Source organism: Sardina pilchardus, chromosome 21 (assembly GCF_963854185.1).
Source record: "Sardina pilchardus chromosome 21, fSarPil1.1, whole genome shotgun sequence".
NCBI classification, from domain to species: Eukaryota; Metazoa; Chordata; class Actinopteri; order Clupeiformes; family Clupeidae; genus Sardina; species Sardina pilchardus.
The window spans coordinates 28,827,452-28,848,957 of record NC_085014.1 but is presented as its reverse complement, the minus strand read 5'-3'; the positions used below and the strand labels follow the sequence as shown (position 1 = coordinate 28,848,957).

Genomic DNA, 21,506 nt, shown 5'->3' with positions numbered 1-21,506 from the left:
CTATCCAGCCTAGGCTATTCGTGAACATATCAGTCACAAAAAAACTGTAACGATGTCATATTTCATGACCATCATTTTTGGCTTCTGCTTGGCTTTGCTACAGCCTAGATTGTATTAAACGTGCGCGTGATTTCGATACCGGTTCCTATCCATCTCAAGCGCGCGCCTGCTCGCGCAATTTCCTCCACTCCCTGGTAACCTTCCTTGAGCGTGTAGCCTGCGAATTGGTGCTTCCACTGAAAAGCCACTGATTCAACGATCACAACCGAAACCGGCTGTGTGGGCAACCACACCTTGACTGCGTAGGGTATTGCGATTATTCACTCGTAATCCAACCAAGACTACTGCGGCGCGAGGACCTCAATCATGAGCCTTCAAATGCATCTGCTGGAATAATATTTGCGTCTGCTACCTGTTCCATCGAGGAAAGTTCGGTGTTGAGCGAGAGATTTTACGTTTTCGGTTATTCATGTTATTGGAGCTGCAACAGTACCCTGTAACAGGCTTAAGAGTATCATCATCCTCGAAAGCAGTTCATTTGAGCATACTTCTAGCCTACGGAAAAGGACACTCGTTAAGATTTTGACCATTTTTTAATTATCAAGTCTAAGGTCGTGATATTATTCATCTGTTCTATCAAAGAGGGAGAGGATGGGGACGCGGCGTGTGTAGAATTGGTAAGTCAAAGCTACTCATATGTATCTTGATGACATGCTCAGAAGCGTGTCAGAATGCAGAATTTACAGAGAATGCTTGTAGGCTGTTAGTATAGAGCGAGCTTGCCTGAACGATCAGGAGCAATGTTTAGGTAGAATTGGATTAATACATCTTTATATATACAAACCAATGTATAGGTTTTAAAAAACCGTTTACTGCATACAATATAGGCTACCTGCAATGCAATCGACATTTGTGTATCCCTTTACTTTACGTGGTTTGGTCTCCTTTGTGATCAGGCTACTCCCATACCCTTCATTGATATGCACCGCAATATAGCCTATACATTTACACACAGCAATGATTCTGGAAATGTCCCTTTTCAGCGGGTTGACACGGCCAAAGTTTACCGGATTTTAGAAGTCCACTTGACAGCGCATCCAGTCACTGGGCATGCAGAGGCTAGGTGTAGCGCGTGGTGGGTCCAACAACAATACCACTACGATATGACATTACACATTGCTCATGTGGGAGTCAGCGCTGAGGCTATGCTGAGAAAGTGCTGGGTGAACACAACAGATCTGTTGGAGTTTTTGGTTGGGGTTTGTCAGGACCTAACAGCTGCAAGCCTGGAGAAGGTGATGTGATAGGGATCTGTCGGAGGGTTGGGATACAATGAATGTGTAGAGGTAGGTTGTAAACTCCCCACAACCTTAAATCCTTAACCCAGTGTTCTTTCAGTAGCTCTATAGACTATGTGCAGTGTGCCCTTGCGTTTTCCTGACTGAAAACTGATAGACAGACCTATACTTCAAACAGCAAGAAATATTGTTTTAAAGATCTCGAACTCAATGTTTCACAACAGATAAAAACAAAGAAGGACACCCTAATACAACTGAGGAACATCTATAAGGTAATGAGAACACCCTTTTTATACACAACCTAATCTTCTGGCAGTGAAGGATGTTTGCAATTTATGCGCTTGCGTTAGGACACTTGTTCAAACCACAGTGGAGGAATTGACTATCACAGTTTTGCTTAACAAGAATGAGAGCATGGCCCCATGTTTTTTTTCTCTGTAACTTGTTGGTTTGGTAGAAATCCTTCTGTGATTATTGAGACAACATTCTGAAAAGCAACGCCTGCTCTCAGCACGGTTCTCCTCTGTGGCCAGGGGGACAGAGAAGTCACCTTGAGCTTTTCTGTCTCTTTCATGATGTTCTACTCCGGGACAAGATCTGAGATGCTCCCCAGACACATTCTCTCTCTCCCCCTATCTCTCTCTCTCTCTCCCCCTATCTCTCTCTCTCTCTCTCTCTCTCTCTCTCTCTCTCTCTCTCTGACACACACACACACACACACACACACACACACATTGTTGTTTTTGTCAATGGAATCTCCACTATTTCATTGGAGGGGGTAGGTCTACTGTATGTCTATTCTTTTACATGTGTCCCAGTCAGGACTGTGACAAGGAGTGTATCACCAATTGACTACATTGCATTGGTGACTGTTTCTATACCCAGATTCTAAAGGTCCTAGTCCTAGCATGCAGCTTAGCTGTGAATATTAAGTGTTTCCTTTACATCCTGCTAGTAATCCTGTTAATAGTTAACACACTTTTAATGGTAAGAACTCTGCCTCAGTATAACCTGAACCTGTTCTGGCCATAAACGTGGTTTGTATGTTATAGAACGTTATACCCACCTAAACATGGTGTTTCTGTGTTAAAAAGTGATGTTTACTTGGACACTGTTGTGTTTCCTTTTGTATTGATTACAGATTTAGCACTAAAGTCGCTTTGGACAAAAGAGAAACATACAAAGTGTCAGATATGCTTTAAGAAAGGGTACATTTTTGCTCTCAAGGCAATATTGAAATCATGGTCATGTTGATTGACTGCTCAAGTGAAACTGAACTGTGCTGTCAGAGATTCCCATGCCTGTGTTGGTTTCCCTCACTGAATGAAGTGGCCTTTGTGGTGTTCTCTTTGTTTGCGCAACCCTGTTTAGTGTGGCAGGAAGTTGTCCTGCCAGATTTTTTGACATCAGACATGAAAAAGGACCTGTGTTTATGTGTGTGTAATCACTATTTAATGACAGCTGTTTTGGGTCTTTGAATTGCTTGTCCTCATCCTGATGAGCTGACTAATTTTAATCCTTAACATTTTCAGTCTTTACTATCGGCATCAGTTGGATTTTTTTTTTCAGAGGGTATGAAGCTTTTTTTTTTCAAGAACAACAAAGAGTACTACAGTTTTGTATTAAAGCTTGAATATGACAAGAGTCATCATCATGAGTACATAAATTATTGATGAACTTTGCTCTTCCAGGTCCACAGAGAGACCACTATGTGTATTAGAGATGGTCATAGCAGGAGGGAGGCAGGAGCACCAGTTGCCCCGCTTAGCAGCTGTTAAGGCTGGGGATGTGCTATATCAGTGCTGAGTATACTCTGATCCCATTTCCCGTGTATTAGACGCATGATGTAACTTATAAACCGCACAGCAGTGTTTATGCTATTTTCAAGTGTATTGGCTGCACCCGTGTATAAACCACAGTTTATTAAGCATTACTTTATATTGTGTCACAATTAAATACAATTCACTTATGTAAAATGAAGTCCACAACTAAGGTTCACTTCAGTAGATCTCACTGTTTGATACCAAGGTCCAGTTTCTGACACTAGTGTTCTCTCCTGCCCTCTTCCCACAATCCAAATGACTGCCAATGGGTTCAGACTGGCTGGCATCAATGAGACTACAGTACAGTACATCTACAGTAATAGTCTAACAATGTGGAGTGATGTCATAGTTCTAGCTGTTGTTGTTTTATTTGACCCCACCCCCAGCCTCAGCCCCACCCACACCCTGCTTCTGTAGTGGAATCAAGTGAACCCCATTTCCATATCTAGATGGGAATCTTTCTGATGTCAGTAGAAGAAGATAAGATAGTAACAGTGCTTCTCTGTTCTTCTCCATTATTGCCTGGGGCCCCTTTTTGTAGTATAAACATCAACCACCTGCCTTCAGCTTCACCTCTTCCTCCCACAAAGGTCTGCTACTTCTGGTCTGTCATTACAAATTGTTCCTCTGTCTTTCTTCCTTTTTTATATGATAATGTAATTGAGCTGCTAGTTGACCACGCCTATGCTGTGTAACAATCAGGCAAGTGTGTGCTGCAGTCCTAAGATTAGCTTGGTCTCATTAGCCCACAGCCTGTGCCCAGACTCGCTCTGGAATGGGGCTGGCTGCCTCTCTGTGGAGACGCTTTTGTGCACAATCCTGTGAAAGCTATTAGGAACTCATTCCCAAATGGACTGATAAAGCTGACCGGAGAGTGGGGTAGGTGTCAGGATTTGGACTTGAAATCTTTCCAGAGGCCATACGAGCACATTGCTGAGGCAGTGTTCAGAATGCATCCTCACGTCTGCGTTAAGCTCTTTGTCGTGCCTTGGGCGATGGTATGTGTGCCTCCACTGTAACCTGATAGCGTGTGGGTGTACATGAATTTGGGTTTCACAGTTATCTGCCCTCCCTTTTGGAGGTGCTACATAATTGTGGTGCACCGTAACAAAACAGCCAATTAAGGATTAATAATATTCATGAATTGGTGACCTAATAATTTTGGCATGCAATCATGATCCTCTGTGTACCAATTATTCAGTACCTGTTAGCCCAGCCCTTTCTACTGCCATAGCACCAGCAAGCCTCTGCCCTCTGCCACTGCAAAAGCTTACCATTTGTTTGGCTAACTAAATGGTGCTGGTATTTCTGTGTTTTTTTTATTTAGAGCAGCAATAGAAAAGAGTGGATGTGCATCAATCGATGTAATTGAATGTCCAAACATTATGGGTGGGGCAAGTGTTAAAGATTATGCAACCATACCATACATACAGTGTGCATACCATATACGACATTCAGCTTTATTATGCTAAATGCTTCTTGCCTACTAAGTAGAAAGCCTTAAAGCCTTTTTTCATAACACTATGGCATTACTGAAAAGAGCACCAATAAATTATGTCTGAGGCTTTCTGAGGATGTATGGTAGCTGTTTGATTCAAATAACCTCAGGAACTCTTTGAAATGCTGTGTTTGCTTAACTAAATAGAAAAGCTCCTTTCCGCCAGTCATTGCACCCCACTTAGTTGTTATTGTGTTTGGTTTCCTGCATCCTATGGCCTTTGAAATGCTTCCATTGGAAAGGCCAGAGGCTGTGACCTTGAGGTCAGGTGGCAGGGCTTTGAGTCTGAAGAAGTGACATTCCTCTTAGTGCTGACAGCCCCAGGCCATCTGTTTGATGTGTTAAAACATTCAACTTTGCGTCTGATATCAAATCTCACAAAAATACATAAATGTGTTTAAACTGCTTACATGACAGACAGACAAGCACATAAAGTAAGCACATTGACAACAAAACCCAGGTATGCAAATGCATGTAGACAGACACACATAGATACATACATACATACATACAAAGCCTACGGACTACCTTTACATGCATGGTGTGGCGCTGTCCACATTAGAAGAGTGGGTGTCCAGATGGTGCTCTCCCAGGCGTTGGCATGGCTTGTTTTGGTTTTGGCTCATGTTCCGCCTTGGTCACTGTAGGACTATAGCGTTGGTGTTTAGGGACTTGCCTGGAGGCAGCAGAACCTCTTCGCCAAAACTAGATCCAAAAAAAAGGAAACTTCTCCCACATCTCCCACAGTATGTTAAACATTCGGATTGACTTCTACTCACATTTTAGCCTGGGTGTTCCCATGCTGCCTTGCACACAATTTGATTCAGGCTGAAGGCAGGCCTGGAAACTACCGCCCTAGTTTTTGCCTCAGATAGGGGACCAATCACAGAACAGGGGGAAAAGCAAGACGATGATTAGCTATGCACAGATGCATTTGATAGACATCGGTGGTGCCCAATAAACGGATCTGGACATTTTTTTCAAGTATGAGAAAATTAACGTTTGGTTCCCAGACCACGTATCATTGAGAAGTGGTGGCGCTAGCCAGGCTACTCACATTGTGAATTGGGTACACTTTGTACCAAAGCACCACCACAACACATCGCTTCTGTGCATATACCCAATAGCAATACTTCATTAATTGATCAGTTATTGATTAAAAGATTCACTTTAAATTTGTTTACATTTTTGTTATGATTTATTTATATAAAATATGAGTAACCTTTTCCTCTTATTATTTAAATTCCATTTGAAATAATTTGATTTTGATAGCCCAAAAGGGCAGCCTAGACCAGGGGTTAGTAATGATTACTTTTCAACTTGGTTATGGTCATGGAATTTAGCAGATGCTTTTGTTCAAAGCGACTTACAAAATAAAATAGTGCAATGAAACAATGAACAGTAAACAGTAGCAACAATAATCTCAACGCAATATCAATGGTCTAAAATGAGAATGAACAATATAAAGGGTGATTGACAGCTCACCTCAATTATTATATTGGCTATTGGTTGAAATAATTCCAGATATACAGTATATTCTTGATGAGTTGAGTCAGACATTTAGTTGAAAAGAAACAGTCACCAGTCTCATTTAAACTGCTGACAACAAACCTTCCTCAGTCTGTCTTTATTTGAACCCACTGAATGCATACAGTAGAGTTTAAGTGCTCAGATTATTGTGTGAGCTGCTGGACAGCTACATTTCCCAGGGGAATGAATAAAGTATCTGTTTGAGAAGATGGAAGTGGCAATGCAGTTGATGTAATCACACAACTCCCCCAGTGGGACTTCCTTCTCTGAGTTATCAAAGGCTAACGCCATACATGTGGAACATAAACACTTTCCAGGTTACAGTTACAACAGATGTTAACATTTTACTCCGTTTTTCTTCATGTGTGTACAAGCTTTATGTTTTATTCTTGTACACTGCATATACTTTACATTCTATGTTAAAACACAAATCTGGAGTCCCCCCGTTTATTGACTGCAAACATTCCCTCACTCCAGAATACAATAGCAATATAGCAATATTAGATTTGGTCTGCATCTTGGTGTAGCTTTATTGACTTCTTGTTGAGTCAATCAATACAATTATACTCTTTTAGAATGTTGCCAGGTTTCTGCCTGTGCTGTCTAATATTGAATTATTGCTATCACATAAAAGCCACCCAAATATATTTAGGATACAATGGTTTAAATGTGAAAACAGCATGAGTGTATCCCACCTGCACTGTATTCATTTGACCTTTTCACTGATCATGATCAAATGTGTGAATGTTACGTAATCCCACCATATGATGGAGTGTGGAGAAGCCTGGAGAAGGGCTTGGGGATCAGTGTGATGGTGCTTGTCTAGACTTGACTTGAATCGTCTTTGTGTTGGCCTGCTTATACCGTCTTCCTTGCTCTCCAACATGCACACAATATAGGCTGACAGCTCTAGCTGCTTGCGTTCCAGGGATGCAGTGTCCATTTTGACCTGACCTATTACAGCCGCCTGTGTTGCCTGCACAGCCAAGGAAACCCCTTCTGAATATGCATGATCTAAAGCAGACCATGTTTTATCATTGTACTTATCCACGGATGTCAGTGATGTTACTTGAATATAGAGGTGTGTTGAGGGCAAGCCTCATTGTTGATTGGTGTTTTCAGTTGCTGACCTATTGTGATATGGTATTCTGAAGCAGGTAAGGTAGGCTTAGTGTCTGAGCTAGATACAGGCTGATATATATCAGGATGGATGCCAATACACAAGTGTGATAATACTCTATCCTGAAATACAGTCTGTAGAGATCCATTAGGAGATCCAACAAGTGAAGTCCATGCAGTCCATGTTCAGCACAGCTTCAAGACTAGGCTGGATGTCTATGAAAGGAAGTGTAGCTGTCACCTGCTAGTCAGTTGTAATTAGGACTCAGGAAAGGAAAGCAGATGACAGGGAGGAACAGGAAGTGAGAGGATGTGGAGATCTGAGGAGGTGGTATGGGGTGACCAACACACATAAACACAGAAGGGAAACATGAAGGCTTCCTAATGTCTGGCCGGCGCATAGACACTCCGACCTGAGTGCACCAACACTTCCTGTCACTTGCCCACGGATATCAGCATTGAGATGTTCAACTGGCAAGCATTCGATAAACTATGGACTTTATTGAGCGGTGCCGACAGAAATAGAACCGAATGGTAATCTACACGGCAGCAGCAAAAGGGTCCGTCAGTGGTGTGCAGGGTTGTATTGAAAACAGTGGAATCTGAGTAATTGAATGTGCTGCACTCATATTGGCACCCATGTGTGGGGGCCTTAACTGTGGCCAAACATGCACATGCAGTGCACACACACAAAGGTGATCCACTGATCTATGACTGGACACACACAGCCTTACCACAGGCCTGTGCCACCACTATACTACTAGCCTACTAGTGCTACTACACTGGCTCCCTCCCTGAAGGCATGCATGTGCACTTTGAGTCTTGGTGGTGCCTGTAGGGCCGTGCTGTGGTGTGAGTGCCCTCAGCGTTGGGCCTGTGTATCCTCACAAGGCTGGACACACAGCTTGCCTCATTCTGATGCCTTTGTGTACTTCAATTAGAGCAGAAAAGATGGTTTGTGGACACACCTCCTACAACAGGATTAGACAGCGTGAAAGGGAAACACTGTAAATATGCTTCCAGTATGTCTGTTGTTTTTACACTTCACTGCAAGGCTACAAGAAGATTACAACCACAAAAAAAACTCTCAGAAAGATGTAGTAGCCATACAGTATATTTTAATCAGTAAATGCATGTAGTGCGTAGATTTATATACTTTCCAAAAATACATATTAATAAAAATGCACAGTGAGAAATGTTGAATGTGTAGATTGGGATATTTGATGTAGAAATAGGCATCTGAGTGGATAGATCATTGTGTAGTGTGCAGTGTAAGCACTATGCAGTGTGTGTGGCACAGATCATGTCAAAGAGAAGTTACTAATCACAGCACCAAGTGGAAGGACATTCTGTCTTACTGCTACTGCATAAAGATGATTTAATAGCTGAATCATTTGATTTAAATCCAGGGCATTTCACCACCTGAATCCTATTGGCCAGCCTTCTGCAATGCTCTTTCTGATGTAGCGTAATGTATGTCCTCCCCAGTGCCAGACAGCCATGCTCTGTCAGAAGTAGGATCTGATGAAGCATGAACCTGCTCCCCCCTCCATTTCACCCCTCTGTAAGATATGGGCCCCCAGCAGCTCTTGTGTTGCTCTCGTGCCCGTGTTTATGTCTCCTTCTGTTGTCCCCACATGCTCTTACTTCTGCCCACATGCTGGGAGGTCCATCAAGGACAAGGAGCTCTTTTGTCTGCATGTTTCCTGCTGCCAACAGCGCCTCGTCTCAAATGCCTCAACAGGGATATTAGCATAATATTATGAAGTATTGTACAGCACCTACAGTTACACATTTTAGCAAGAGAGAGAGAGAGAGCGCAATCCAGTATAATACCTGTAGCTATATTAAGTAGAGATGCATGCAGTGCATTTATTAAACAAACCATGGATCCAAATGAAAAGACATCTTTGTCATAAATGATACTCTAATATTGACTTTCACATGTGTGGTGTTTGGCTTGGCCGTTGCTTTAGCTGTTGCCTGAGACATGAACAGATGAGTAGACGCTGTGCAGTTGTTCATGTGTCCTATTGTGCAGATATTGTCCTTTATAGCACCAACCTGATTCTCCTATCATAGTGCTGCCCTTGCTGTCATGCTATTGTTCCTCCCAAGAAACAAAAGGACTGCCCATGCGGCATGCGCACCCACACAGGTCATTAAACCTGTGCAGTGACACTACCCTGGTGACTCCACTGCCTGGTGCAGGATCTTGGGCAACAGACGGAAATGAAGAAATGCATGAGATGTTGTTTACTTTGGCTGTGCCATGTTGAAGAATCTGCCTTCAGAGACTAGCAGGGCCTTTGTGTCAACACCACACCCATCCCCCATCGCTCGCTTGTTCTCATGCTCGACTACCACTAAATAAATAAAGTGTGTCCGTGTCCGTGTGTGTGTGTGTGTGTGTGTGTGTGTGTGTGTGTGTGTGTGTGTGTGTGCGGGTGTGCGTGTGTGACGGAGAGTGAGAGCTCAGTCACAAATGGAAGCTGAGAGTTGTGGAAACTGGAGACATGTCCTGCTGAGAGACCCCTAGTGCGACCTCTCCCCTCTTTTAAGAGCTGTGACCACTGCAGGCTCAGAGGTCAGCCACTCAGCTGAGGAGCAGGGGCACTCCTAACATGATTTAATGCCTGCTCCCCTCACCAGCCGCTATATAGCCCTCATATAACAATACAACACTTTGGACAGATCAACAGACATATCTTAGTTTTTAACAAGTTACTCAACCTAGTGTGTTATAAAATACCTAAACAAACCCCGGAAATGTACAGTATGGGATTTCAATCAATAGCTTCACAAGGCTTCATACGGGTAGTCATGCTATACAGATCCTAATGACTTCCCAGTTCCCAAACATCCATAGTATCTTCACCTATAGCTATTGAACTAGATCGACCATGTTATTGGTATTACACAGGAAATGAGTTGTGTGTTTCACATGCCAGTGAATCCCCTGTTTTCAGTGCATGTCCAGTAGGTCCAGTAGGCAGTTTACAGATGAACTGTCACCTTCATTCATTTGAGCCAAGATTAGAGTAGACTTTGGAGCACTGGTCAATGCCCACATGAGCTATCAGGTTCTGTTGTAGGCCTACAAAGAGAGATTTTTCTACCTCTACACTGTCAAACAAGATATGGTCAAGTAACTGCCACACCTTTCTCTAGAATTTCCCTTGTTCTGCAATCGTGTACACCTGACATGGGAGCAGTTATTGTTGTCCCACTCCCTCTACATCCTTTCAGTGCAGCTGGTCTGGTGTCAGCTATTAAAGTCCTGCCGCACTGCCATGTACTACTTTCTGGTTTAATGTCAGTGTAACAGACAGTACTTACTGAGAGGGCTTGCTGAGAAGGAAGTGGTTAATGTTTAATCTGACTAGTGTTTCCCAGCAGAGAGCAGGGCTGGGATTGCCGTGGCGACAGCTAGACCCATATTTTGCGTGACTTAGCCTCTCCAGTGGTGCAGCTGTTGGGGAGTGAGGCAGTGTCCCACAACAACTGCTCATACTGTGTCCCCATAACAACTGTTGTCTAGTGTGATGGAATGGAGTTGGGCAGATGAGAAAAGTAGGCTCTTATCTCAGTGTGGACTCACTATAAAGCACCTCAGCACTGCACTGGCAGATTGGCCAGTTTGATAACAGGCTGTTAACAGGCAAATAACAGGTTGTTATTTCATTTGAGCGACCAGCTGGAGCCATATGTAAATCTTTGACATTGTTAATATTGCATTGTGACGGTATCAGGGATGTCCGTTGCCTATTCTTTATTCATGGCTAGACTTTTACATACTTCCGTCACAAGCCATTTTACTATGACCTTATGCTGTACTTTAACTACGTACTGTAATATAGACAAATCATTTTCATTGTGATTATGCACAATGTATGTGCCCTTGCTCAATATTAAAGACCTAAGACCTGCTCTAAGCATGATCATATTGTGATTTTTCCAGCAATATATCCATTCAGTGTGTGACTTCAACTAGAGATGAAAATGTAAGGTTTATCTGTGTGTAAAATGTCTCCTTTTCCTGGGCTATTTATGTCCCATTGCTAGTTGGCTCACTTGCACTGTTTTTGCCTGGTGGCCAAGTGGCTTGTCTCACGTATGATACACCTTATGGGAATAGCATGCAAGTCTGCTGGCACACTGGCCTTGAACAGCTGCCATCGAAATAGTGGCACATTGTCGCAACAGATTGTGGTTGTGTTGGTTTGACCATCTAACAAGTGTGACTTGTTCTCAGATCAGCGATTAGAATAACAGGCCAAACATGTTAACACTAATGTTGGACAGCATCAGCTTGCTGGGACTGTCAAAAAAGGGCTCTCTCTTTTGTTTGGGTGTTATATCTCACAAGTGTGACTCAGTAAGTTATATACTATCTCTCCCTCTCTCTCATTCTCCCTCTCCCTCTCTCTCTCTCTCTATCTCTCTCTCTCTCTCTCTCTCTCTCTCTCTCTCTCTCTCTCTCTCGTGTTCTTCTGTTCCCCGGTGTAAGATAGGAATGCCCCAAACGGTGTGCTCCAGCACTATGTTTGCTCCCAGTGGCGTGGGCCCCCCTTTGGCCTCCGGTGAGGATCCCCCTCAGGAGGGCCCGGGCCCCGAGACTGGATTTGGCGAGAGTCCCCCCTTCTCCTCGGCCTCCCTGGACACCCTCATCCAGAACCTGGTGCCCACCACAGACTACTACCCTGAGGTATGTGCCAGCATCGCTCCACAGAACATTAACCTTGCTGCCCCCTGGTATTGATGAGGAAAACAGTATTTTCAGATGGCTGCCATTTAGACAATGGGCCTATTCTCTCAGTGTAGCTAAAATATCGGTAGTCTTGTGAAGCATGTCAATGTCAATGCCTTAGTGTTAGTGCCAGAATGTGACACTATAGACACCTTATTGGATGGACTGCCCACCCCCCCCCCCCCCCCCCCCCCCCCCATCACATTTACATGTGCTGATGCTTCAGGAAGAACAAAGCTCGCTTTTAATTAACACCCTACACCATGCTGTTAAATAGTGCCATTTTAAATTAATAAGAGTTTCAATACACTGAATGACATTTCAACAAAAGACTCTTCAGCTGTCCCATCATAATGCTTCCAAATGAATAGTAGCGAATAATAATAGTCATTGGGAACATTGCTATATGTGATGAGTGTCATATTTGTTTCTAATTAAACTTCATTGGAAATTCTTTTTGAAAAGAAAACAATCCTCCTATGATGTCAAAACCACTGCATCAAAGTTAATTTTCTAAGAAAAGATGAAGAAGGCTTGTGATACATTTAGCACAGGTGCACACGAAACAGTGTGCATTTCCAAGCTGGGCTAGTGGTTAGAACTCAACAGTATGAAAATGTGAAAGGTAATAAATCTACTCTTGGCCATTTATTACACTCTAACAAGGTGCTATGGATCAGTTGTAAAAACATGGATGTCCCCCCTTGGTCTTGTTGCGTATGGGACTCCAGTTTAATTGTCCTCTCTCTCCCCTGCAGAAAGCCTACGTGTTTACATTCCTGCTCAGCTCACGGCTCTTCATCCCCCCCCACGAGCTCCTGGCGCGGGTCTGTGAGCTGTGCATCAAACAGCAGCAGCTGGAGCAGACGCCCCTGGACGCGGTCAGTATCCAAGCCACACTGCGTGTGTGTGTGTGTGTGTGTGTGTGTGTGTGTGTGTGTGTGTGTGTGTGTGTGTGTGTGCATGTGTGTGTGTGTGTGCCTACATGTGTGTGTGTGTGTGTGTGTCTGTGTGTGTGTGTTTGTGCTTGTCTCATATCTCGATCCAGAGTGGCAAATATGAAAGAACAAAATGCTTGGTGATGTTTCAGTCAGAATGGAGTGTGGCGCCTGACGTATTTGGGCCAGCTTTGATATGGTCCTCATCTCCTCACTGCTCATTCCCTTTGCTCGCCTCCTCACTGAGCGTGTGTGTGTTGTGCGCACCAAACTCTAGCAGTTAGCCTGCTGCTAACTAGCCCGTTTGTGTTTCTAGGCCAAGGTGAAGAAGTTTGGTCCCAAAATCCTGCAGCTGTTGACCGAGTGGACAGAGACCTTCCCCTCGGATTTCCGAGAAGAGAAGATGGTGGCCCATCTTAAAGACATCATCCACAGGATAGCCCCTTGTGATGAGGTAATGTGAAATAGGGCATGAGGAGTAAAAAGGGTGCCCTGGCTGAGAGAAGGCTGATTTCAGTCCATGTCTCTGGTTAGTGGGATTACTGTAGACATCACATCTCCAGCATGTCATCAGATGCTATCTGGAGCTGAAGAGGGAAGGAGGAGATAACTAGGGTGGAGAATGAGATGGTGCTGAGAGAAGCACACGTCCAGGAGAATAAAACGGGTGGAGAGAACGCTGAGTGAGAGAGGACAGAGAGAGGGGCGAAGCTGCAGCTCTGGGCCCAGACAGCAGGGCTGATCCTGACATGCGGAGGAGGATGTGGGCTGTGTGGAGGCTGAGTGGGCAGGGTGGAGGCTGAGTGGGGAGGGTGTGGCGCGGAGCGGTGCGGAGGTGGAGGATGAGAGCACAGCGCTGGGGGCGCACTGGGACGCCTCAGCTTGGTGCAGCTCCCGCTGCTGTGGAGAGAGCACACACACACACACACACACACACACACACACACACACACACACACACACACACCAGAGCAACATGGAGGGGGGGAGAGATGGGGAGTGGGATTGTGAGAGAGATGGTGGGGGAGAGGGCCCAAAGAGGCGAAAGAAGACAGACTTGAGGGTGTGTGGGGAGGTTGAGATGGGGGTGTTGGGAGAGAGGAGAGCCATGGCCATCAGGAGGGGAGGGGAGGAGGACTAGCCCAGCAGTGAGAGGAGAGCCATGGCCATCAGGAGGGGAGGGGAGGAGGACTAGCCCAGCAGTGATGAATGTGCTGCTATTTGCGGTGGCGCTGGGCACAGGAGTGGGGCTGGGTAATTGATGACACACATGGCGTGATTAGCACAGGTTCCTGACCCAGTGGCCCCACGTTCCTCCTGTTCTAGAGCAGAGGAGCCAAGAACCCACTGGAACCCTCTTCACCAGGCCATAGACACAGACAAAAGAGAAATGCAACTAGAAACGCTGTTTGTCATTTGTATTGAACTAGTTCAGTTCTGAAAGCCATGTGGATTTCTTTTTTTTATTGCTGTCAGAAACACACTGTAAATGGGCCACAACTGTTTGTGAATGTCACAATGACAACAATCAAAAGCCATGTGGTGAGCGAGACTGTGCTTTGTCTTGGCAGGCGTACAGGAAGAAGCTGAACCTGGTGCTCCAGAATCTCAGTGCCAAGCTGGCGTCCATGGCTCAGGGCGACGAGAGCATCGTCAAGGTCACCACCTCCGTCTCCGACAAACTGGTGGCCTTCAAGACCAAGCCGGCGCCCATCCAGAAGGACATGATCAGCATCTGCAACGACCCCTTCACTCTGGCCCAGCAGCTCACACACATCGAGCTGGTGAGGGGGGGGGCACTGGGGGCGGAGCACTGCAGTGCGGTCAGAGACATGGCATGTCATGTGAGGACAGGGGTCAGCGCAGGAGCGAGAGGAGGAGTGGTCAGATGTGGAGGAGTGCGCTCAGATAATGACTGAAAAGGAATAAGAATCGGAGGAATAAAGCCGAGTAGATTAAAATACGTTCATGTTGAATCAGGTGGATGCCTACCTGGCGCCGCTAAGACCCTGAAATCTCTGGTCCCATTAGCTTCATTAGCAGCTATTATTAGATGTTTTTATTAAGCGCTGTTAGTTTTAGCCTGCAGCTGAGGCGAGTGAGGGCACAAATGAAGCGTTTTGGACAAGAATAGATTGCCGTTAGAAGCCAGAAGAAAAGAGTCTCTCGCTGCTGTCACGGGGCTGATATTGGTGTGTATTTTTGTCCTAGTGAGGGCTGTGTGTGAGGGCCGTGGCGTGGTGTGGCGTGGCGTGGGGTGGGGGGCTCGTGCGCGCCCCAGGCGGGGAGGAAAGCGTGCACTCTCGCCCGAGACTGTGACATCATCCCCAAAGTCACTGCGCTGGCCGCAGGGCTGCCGAGTGAGCCGGCGCTGACGGAATGCGACCTGACAGTTTTACGCCACGCCACGCCACCGAGCCTCTGACACACACACACTGACACACACACACACACACATGGACACACACATTTACACACATTCATTCACTTTGCGTGACAGTTGAAGGTTTAGGTGCAGGCCAGCAAGTCCAATTAGAAAACAAAGGCATCAGGGCAGATTCAGACATGTACGTCTCCACATGCCGCTGCCTTCTTTAGTGTAGAAGCAAATGTTCCATTCATCTCTCACTCTCACTCGTCTGTCTGTTTCTCTCACTTTCTCTCTTTCTTTCTCTCTCCCTCTGTGTAATTGTAGCATCACTGTGTGTATGCAAATGATGTATGTGTGTATGTGCATGCTGACTGTTTTGGGTTTAAAATGTTTTTATTTTACAGGAGCATCTGAGTCACATTGGGCCTGAGGAGTTTGTCCAGGCCTTTATTCAGAAAGATCCCCTGGACACCACCCAGGTACATCTGTGATGGAGAGTACAAGAGTATCCATTGTCCTCAATTGGACTGAAATCAATAACTTATGTGTGTGTGTCATTTTACAATTAAAAAAAAGTCCTTTCAGCTAGTTTAGATATTCAGTCTACTGTTGTTTGATGGATTTAAAGGTTATAGTTCCCTGATGTATTAACCAATAACAGTGTGATAGTAATGTGATAACATTACTAGTTTCTACTAGTTAGTTTCTTCTGCTGGGCAGTAAATCCGTCATTATAAATCACATTGACAACTAATTGCCAAGTGAAGCCACTCTCACTGTCTGGTGTCTGCCCCTGAGACATGGTTTAGTGTGTGCCATTGTAAAAGCTCTGTCCAGTAGCCAGTTATCTGTTGAGAGGTCATAGGTCGCGGGAGCGCTAGGGTCTGTAATGATGAGAATCCCCCTCCCCCTCACCACACACAAGTGCCTGACCCAACTACAGATAGTGATAGCGTCCAGTGTACAGTGCTGCAGGAGGACAAAGGAGAGTCATCAGCAATAGCACTGGTGATGAACTAAGTGTGCACTGCATATGGAGCCATCATGTCCATGCTGTGTTGATCAGCGCTCTCATTACAGACCGGATCACTGTCCTTTGTCTCCTTTCCCTTCCTCATGGTAACCACATGTGTTCCCCCACAGCCTTGCTTCAGTGAGCAGAGTAAATCCTCCTCCAACTTGGAGGCCTATGTGCGCTGGTTCAACAGACTGTGCTACCTGGTGGCCACAGAGATCTGCATGGTAGGTTCTGGAGTCCACGTTCCCATTTTAAACCAGCTTTATGACTCACACCCAGCAGTAAAGCAAGGCTTCAGCAGCCATCACTGGGTGCCACAAATGGAACTGTAGTGCCTCCTGGTGATATTTCACTGTCATAGCATTAGGAGACACTCCTATACTGTATTTACTGCCTTACAGGTACTTTATCTTGGGGCAAATGTGTTTGAAATTTGATGTAGAATACAGAAATGTAATATAATGATCATGTTACTTTGTTCATTTATGCAGTAGACTGATGGGTAAACAACAGTAAATGTCCAATGTCATCTGTCATGTTTAATTAGCCTGCCAAGAAGAAGCAGCGTGCCCAGGTCATTGAGTTCTTCATAGATGTGGCTCGGGAGTGCTTCAACATTGGCAACTTCAACTCCCTCATGGCTATCATATGTAAGTGGGAGGCTTCAGTCTGTGCATGTGGAAATACATTTGTTCTGACTGTGTGTTCACCCAGGTCTTGAGATGTTTAAGCCAATCTACAAATGTTTCTCTAAGCATATATCAAATGTTTCATAAAATGAATGTATTATATTCAGCTGGCATGAACATGAGCCCAGTGTCTCGTCTGAAGAAGACGTGGGCGAAAGCCAAGACGGCAAAGTTCTTCATACTTGAGGTAAATGGCTCTCATGTCAAAGGTCCAAGTGTGGCTATCACTGGCAGCATCTTGTTGTAATCATATTTATGACGCCATCAAGGTCCACCACTGATGAGAGCATCCATTCTTGACAGATTAAAAACCATAAAAGCATTTTTCAGATTGCAGACTAGTTTTTTGAGCCCTAATATAACTAAATTATACAATATAACGTATTATTATGAAATATAACTATTTCCTTAAGGTTGTCATCAGTCTAGCAATGTGGCATACATATTGAAATAGTTTTCAAATAACATCTGAGACACCAATGATATCCAAAGTGCTGTGCTGTTGAAACAGGTTTTTTTTTTCAGATTTCACTAAATAGCTTGTCTAAAAGAGGAGTGGTGAATGTGTAATATTATGGGCATAGGTCACATCATACTATGCATGTTGCTATTGCTTTATGAATTGTTATTTGATTGTGCAAACAGCATCAAATGGACCCTACTGGCAACTTCTACAACTACAGGACTGCTCTGAGAGGAGCAGCACACCGGTCCCACACAGCGCACAGCAACAGGGAGAAGGTACCTCTGGCCCTGCACCATCACAACGCAGTAGTAGAGTATGCTTAGGGGACAGCAGTACTTTAGAGTGATGATGAGGAGCCCTGCACCATCACAACGCAACACAGTAGAGTATGCTTAGGGGACAGCAGTATTTTAGACTGATGATGAGGAGTAGTAGTAGTAGTAGTAGTGGTGGTGGTGATGGTGTTAAGAGTAGTGTCTCCCAAGCCTGAGAGAGATCTAATGTCTGATGTGCTTCTTTCCTGTCAGATTGTCATTCCTTTCTTCAGCCTCCTCATCAAGGATATCTACTTCCTGAATGAGAGCTGTGCCAATCGTTTGCCCAATGGGCATGTCAACTTTGAGGTGTGGTGGTACAGACTCAGTTGGCCTCCTTTTCCTGTTAGTCATCTTGATGTTGGGAAGGTAAATGTTGACCATGAGGGTTTGTCTGCAGAAATTTGTGGAGCTGGCCAGGCAGGTGGGAGAGTTCATGGCCTGGAAGCAGGTGGAGTGCCCATTTGAAGAGGACCGCAGCATCCTGCACTACCTCCACACTGCACCCATCTTCAACGAAGATGGTACGTTCCTGTGAGCTCCTGAGATCACTTTATTCACTGAATGTCCAATTGGGAATACTGGTCATCTGACCCAAATAATGCTGATTTGTCAAAGTAGTGTAGTCTTACGCTGTTGCCATGTTATGTGATTGTGGTTATACTGTATGTATACAAAGCCATTCCTTAACTGACATGTGCACCTTCTGTCTCACATGGTTCGTGTGTGTGTTGTAGGTCTCTATCTGGCGTCCTATGAGAGTGAAAGTCCAGAGAATCAAGTGGAGAAGGACCGCTGGAAATGTCTCAGGTATGACGTCCAGTCACGTACATTACTTCCCCACTTTGCCTGTCCAGTGGGATTATTGGGAGCGCTTGCCCCCACACTCAGCTCATTTCTCCATCTCCCCACAGGTCCTCCATTCTTGGGAAGACCTGAGACAGACCTGCAGCTCCCTTTGATGTGTAATTTGGAGAGGGTATTTATTGCACTAGAAGAAACTGTGAAGGAACTAAGCTGGCTCTTAGATGTGTTTATATATGTAATGAAGAACAAACATACTTCAATACAAGAACTGATGAGCCGGAATCATCATCAAAAACGACATGTCAAAAATGAGCAGTGAAACATGAATTGTATAGCGAGGGCTGAGAGGCAAAGGGGCGTAAGTGATATTTTGGTCAAAATTGAGTTATATATATCACCTGAAAGCTCTTGATGAGCTCTTGCTAACTGACAAAATTATAGAAGTAAAATATTCATAAATATACAGTTATTGAACAAAAACCAAAGGTCTTTAACTGTGAACATATACTGTAGAAGCAGTTAGATTTGTTTTGGCTCTCCTGTAAAGTTGGTGAAATGTCACTTACGCTCCTTTGCTTCTCAGCCCTTGATAGGCTGTAACTGCTGTTTGAACTGTAGTGTGTGGAAGCATTTTGTGTGTGGATGTGTGTCTTTCCATCATTATATCTTGAGAATTCTTCAGAATTTAAAAAGAAATATAGTTACAGGGAAAATGCAGCTTTTAAAACTTTTTATTGAAATTATGATGTATTATTTTTCTGTTATTTTTAAGGGTCTTTTGAACAATACTGTAATCTTGTTGTAACTCAATTATTGTCCAGGGCGCTGGTTTGCCCATGAAGTTGCCTGTGCATATTAGACAGGGAACCATTACATGCTGTACTGTTTTGAGCATATGTGTGCTGACAGGCAAGTGTATGCCTCTGTGTGTGTGTGTGTGTGTGTGTGTGTGTGTGTGTGTGTGTGTGTGTGTGTGTGTGTGTGTGTGTGTGTGTGTGTGTGTGTGTGTGTGTGTGTGTGTGTGTGTGTGTGTGTGTGTGTGTGTGTGTGTGTGTGTGTGTGTGTGTGTGTGTTCATTGCACTCATTATCTGTACACTGAGTCTCAGAACTGGACATTAGAGCCATAAAGACAACATGAAAAAAAAACCCATGAAAAGACCACATGCTACCTGAAGTGACTGAGAACAGGGCAAATCATTGATATACTCTATGTTTACGTCAGAAAACAAGCTGTTCTGACTATTTCACAGCTGATGTGGCGTCTCTAATACTCTTATGTGTGTTTTTTCTGATGTTTACCTTTTGAAAACAAAAACAATCAAATGAAGAGAAACTGTATAGTGTGTGTAAAGGACTCCCTGCCAAACTTCCTGTGTCCCAGGGACCGCTCTACTCGACTGATATTCAGTTGTTTAACATGTTCATGATTCTGTGATAGCAGATATTTGTTTTTATTATTTGAGTTATTTCCTGAAATGTTGTAGTGTTCTACCAGGAGGTAGTGACATGCGGTGTGTTTTCAGTGGGCATTATGGTTGTACTTGAAAATTGCAAGCCTTTTACCTTCGCAGTAGAATCATGCATACCATTCTTAAGCCTTTTTGTAAATATAGTTTTTAATGGTTTAATGGATCATAGTGGCATTTTTGGTGCATAAGTTACTGAGTTTAGTTTTAGTCATACTCCTCTACAGTATATGTTCTTCATCTAAGCGCTCTTTTGAACCATGACCTTGGTGTGTTTGTGGAACTTTGTTTTTCTGTAAATATATAGTGTGCACAGTTTGGGATGTGTTTAGTTTCATCTGAGGATTATTTGAATAGATATTTAAGTGATGTGTTAATTTAAGCACATTTTGTGTGCTGTTGTGAAGCCATGACATACTTCCTGAAGCATTTTCCCAACCTCATCTTCCTCCCATACAATCCTCTTTGACATTGAAGAAGCACTGGATACATTGGAGTAAAGCCGCCATTCTCTTGCACCTGACTATCACCATACGTTATGCAGCGCCCATACAGCACAGCACAGCACAGCACAGCACAGCACAGCACAGCAAGGCTGCTTTAGTCACAGCAGCTCATACACTGGTGTCATCATCTGCAAGCTGAGCACATTCTACTGGTGGATCATTTAGGACCTTATTCATATTACCATGCAAGTGTTGATTTGGATTTCCAGAATGAGGTGTAATTACAGCCCAAATGTGACGTGTGAAACTTTTGCTCCCTATCATGTCATCAGTGAGATATTCATGATATACAACTGAGAGGAGCATTTGTGCCTGTCCTGCTGAAGTTTTCCACATACATTTCTAACCGTTTATGAAAAAAAGAATGAAAAAATATATTTGGTGCTAGAAGCTTCTGCTGGCTTCATTTGGTTCCATCAACCTTTACTGTCATGAACAGTCACAGTGCAGGAATTGTCTCTAGGGAGATCCGAACAAGCCGGTTCTCAAAATGAACTTTAAGTCAAACTACTGTAAATCCTGAATCAGCATTCCTGCTACACTTCATAGTATGCCTACACATGTACCTCATAAGCCTGAATCTATATAGTGAAACCTGTAGTGTTATGTGAGCTTCATATGCATTATAATCATGCCATAATATTAGAAAACTAAGCCTTTTTTGAGATGGTTGCATAACAACTCACAACTTGACAGAATCCACACACGTCACTGCTGTCCATATGAAGAAGTCAGGAACTTCCCCATTCCTTATCAGTACTGGTGCCATGTTTCGTTTATCTCTCTTGCGCTGTGTTTTAACAGTATTCGCCTATCTTCATTTTTTTTGTGTTGGTTTCTTTGTATTACTCCTGCTTTGTACAGTAGACTTGATATTGAAACTGTCCTTTAAAATAAATTGGTTGGGCTGCA

The 21,506-nt window shown here is 44.1% G+C and overlaps 1 protein-coding gene across 4 annotated transcripts; it reads left to right on the top strand.

Moving 5' to 3' along the window:
- The first annotated feature begins 208 nt into the window (after window positions 1–208).
- Window positions 209–21,506, top strand: LOC134069068 (ras-GEF domain-containing family member 1C-like). 4 transcript variants are annotated; one of them, XM_062524923.1, is made up of 15 exons: window positions 209–677; window positions 1,523–1,570; window positions 11,783–11,976; window positions 12,777–12,899; window positions 13,273–13,410; window positions 14,528–14,740; window positions 15,732–15,806; window positions 16,471–16,569; window positions 16,893–16,995; window positions 17,142–17,221; window positions 17,680–17,775; window positions 18,028–18,123; window positions 18,215–18,338; window positions 18,552–18,624; window positions 18,729–21,506. In XM_062524923.1, the coding sequence occupies exons 3-15, from the start codon at window positions 11,785–11,787 to the stop codon at window positions 18,751–18,753; spliced, it is 1,437 nt and encodes a 478-aa protein (XP_062380907.1). In that variant the 5' UTR covers window positions 209–677; window positions 1,523–1,570; window positions 11,783–11,784; the 3' UTR covers window positions 18,754–21,506. The 4 variants fall into 4 exon arrangements, with proteins under 4 accessions (XP_062380907.1, XP_062380905.1, XP_062380908.1 ...); XM_062524921.1 differs by having other exon boundaries at window positions 11,779–11,976; XM_062524922.1 differs by lacking the exon at window positions 209–677 and adding an exon at window positions 1,317–1,346 and having other exon boundaries at window positions 11,779–11,976.